Genomic DNA, 3,104 nt, shown 5'->3' with positions numbered 1-3,104 from the left:
GTTTGCATTTACTTAAAATATTCGAAACAAATAAACTTGAGCATTTTACTCAAGATGCGCGCTATCCAATCCTAAAAATATTGCCATTACCAATAGTGATACAAAGAGAAATTAACGCGACTCGTATGCGTATATTACGTAAAAGTACTCATAATAATAAACAACAACATAAGAATAATCAACAGTGTATAGTAGAAAATAAAAAACATAAGAATAATCGACAGTGTACAGAAAAAATAGAAAAAGGACATGCAACACACGAAGAATGGTACTTGCAAAATTCGGCAAATATGTGCGCTAAGAATGGTGCTAACTATAAAGGTTTAGAATATAGAGAAATGGAAAACCTTAGAAAACGAAAACGATATGAAGAGAATATAGAGGATAATCGCGGTAAGAAACGATGTCGGTATAGNAAATTCATGATGGACATTGGGTATGTAGTTATTACGACACAAGAAACATATTTATTTATGATTCGTTGAATAAAAAAGAATTGCACGAGAATCATAAAACATTTTTGGAAAGATTATTTCCACAATATAATTTTAATTCTGTTAAATTTCCTGCAGTACAACATCAACCAAACGGGAATGATTGTGGTGTTTTTGCAATAGCTTTTGCTATTTCCTTATTATATAACATTCCGCTTGAGAATGTTAACTATGATCATAGCTTGATGCGTTTGCATTTACTTAAAATATTCGAAACAAATAAACTTGAGCATTTTACTCAAGATGCGCGCTATCCAATCCTAAAAATATTGCCATTACCAATAGTGATACAAAGAGAAATTAACGCGACTCGTATGCGTATATTACGTAAAAGTACTCATAATAATAAACAACAACATAAGAATAATCAACAGTGTATAGTAGAAAATAAAAAACATAAGAATAATCGACAGTGTACAGAAAAAATAGAAAAAGGACATGCAACACACGAAGAATGGTACTTGCAAAATTCGGCAAATATGTGCGCTAAGAATGGTGCTAACTATAAAGGTTTAGAATATAGAGAAATGGAAAACCTTAGAAAACGAAAACGATATGAAGAGAATATAGAGGATAATCGCGGTAAGAAACGATGTCGGTATAGAAATGATTTAGAAAATAATCGCGATAAACAGCGCAGACGATATAAACAGAATACAGAGGATAATCGCGCTAAGAAACGATGTCAATATAGAAATAAGTTAGAAAATTACGATAAACAATACAAATATAAAAAAAAATGTTTACATATTCAAAGTTCGCAGTATACGAAAAAACGAGATAGACAAAAAAAATTATTATCTGATTCAAAAATAAAAAGCTGTGTGATGGCTAGACAAATTATAAGGAAATATAATAGAATTCGTACATCAAATAAGTTTATACAGATTTGTGGTTCTAAAGAAAACTTTATTACAAATATCTCAGAAAAACTTAAAATTAAAGGGAATATCAATAAAAGAATAGAAGCAGAAAAAATCGTACGTTGGTATATTGTTGTTAGAAACAGTATGAGTAAAAGTAAACAGTATAAGTAACATTTGTGACATTTCTAAAATATTATCTTTGCTTAGAAAAAAGTCAGAAATATGTTTGACGGTTGTTGCGGAATGTACCACACTTGATGACAAATTACATGCACTGTGTGGAATATCCAGATACACAGCTTCGTCTAAAAATTATTTTATTGATTCTATTTATCATCAAAAACATTTAGCAGAATCTTTGATGATAAATATGGAAGGACAAATTGTAAATGTGTTGCCTTTAATACAAGCACAAGCAAAAATGTCGTGGTTGTGTAATAATTTATGCAAAACTGACAATCAATTCCTGATTAGTTATTATGAGAAACTTCTTCAAACAATAAATATATGTACTTAAAAGAACGTACCAAAATTACTGGAAACTATTTTTAATTGTACTGTGAAAACTTCAGATAAAAAGTTAGGTCATGCGCACAGTTGTTATATTACTCCAAATCTTTGTAAAGCAATGTGTATTCCACTTCAATTATTATCACCTCATTTTCCAAAAGTGAGAAATATGAGACGTTTGATTTATCAACTTAAGAATGTTTATCAGAAGCTTGTAAATCTAGACAGAGCTTTAACTTATGCTGATGTAGACACATTAAAGAACATTATTACTTCGGCACAAGAAAAAGCAGATATATACAAACAGCAGCAATTTAATACTGTTTTGAGTGACGAAAACATCATTGATAAATATCAAAATGCATTTAAAGCTTTGACTAAACGCTGTATGGATATACTACGATACGTTTGTGTATCATGTGAAAGACTTTGTTACAAAAGAAATATTTCTGAAATAAATACTGTTCAAAAATATATATATATATAGACATTCCAAGTTGGAGGCATTTGATGGATTATGTAAAAGAAAAGAAAAGTGATGCACAATATGTATGTGATTATTGTATTCGAAAATTTCTCAATGGTGTCATGCCTGCGTATTGTATTTTAAATAATCTGTTTGTAGACAACGTGCCTGAAGTAATATCGTCTCTTAATTAATTTGAAACCATTCTTGTACAAAGAGCAAAAGCATTTCAGACTGTTGTTAAAATGGGAGCTGTTATGAACAAACAATTGCCACAACGGCAAATGATACAAAAAGTCAAAGGTAGAACGTTTCATTTACCACTTCCTTTACAAGAGACTTTAAATAAAATTTGTGCTAATACTGATCCAATTAACATAAACCATGAATTGTATATTTTGGTAAGAAGTATACCAACAAAATCGAAAATTGTGTGGGAAGAAATGGTGAATGTGAAAAAAGTCTTTAACGCCTTGACGTGGCTAAAAACAAATAATCCTTTATATTCTAAAATTATTTTGCTAAATACTCATGAAGAACTGTGTTTAAACAACTTAAATCTTGAATTTCAATTGCAAGAACCTGATGTAGAAACCACACTTGATGAACACGAATTATTAAATAAATCAACATCTAAAATAAAAGAAACAGAAAATAATGCAGACGATAAAATAGCAGAACATCGTGAAGCATTGTTAACACAAGTTACAAATGAGAATGATATTTATTATGAGCAATATACTATTTATCCTTTATACGAAAAAAAAT

At 29.6% G+C, this 3,104-nt stretch overlaps 1 protein-coding gene across 1 annotated transcript in view; it reads left to right on the top strand.

The window, feature by feature from the left end:
* Positions 1–290: 290 nt before the first annotated feature.
* LOC109863042 overlaps positions 291–3,104 on the top strand; it is a gene marked incomplete at its 3' end in the record, with an annotated part of 10,229 nt that continues 7,415 nt past the window's right edge. The window contains 2 exon segments of the mRNA XM_020443220.1: positions 291–436; positions 676–1,194. Of these exon segments, the coding sequence (XP_020298809.1) occupies positions 291–436; positions 676–1,194 (665 nt within the window).

This window comes from Pseudomyrmex gracilis, unplaced genomic scaffold, assembly GCF_002006095.1.
Source record: "Pseudomyrmex gracilis isolate BER0280 unplaced genomic scaffold, ASM200609v1 scaffold_2960, whole genome shotgun sequence".
In the NCBI taxonomy this organism is placed as follows: Eukaryota; Metazoa; Arthropoda; class Insecta; order Hymenoptera; family Formicidae; genus Pseudomyrmex; species Pseudomyrmex gracilis.
Note: the sequence above shows the minus strand (reverse complement) of the source record. Positions and strands in the feature narration are given on the sequence as shown.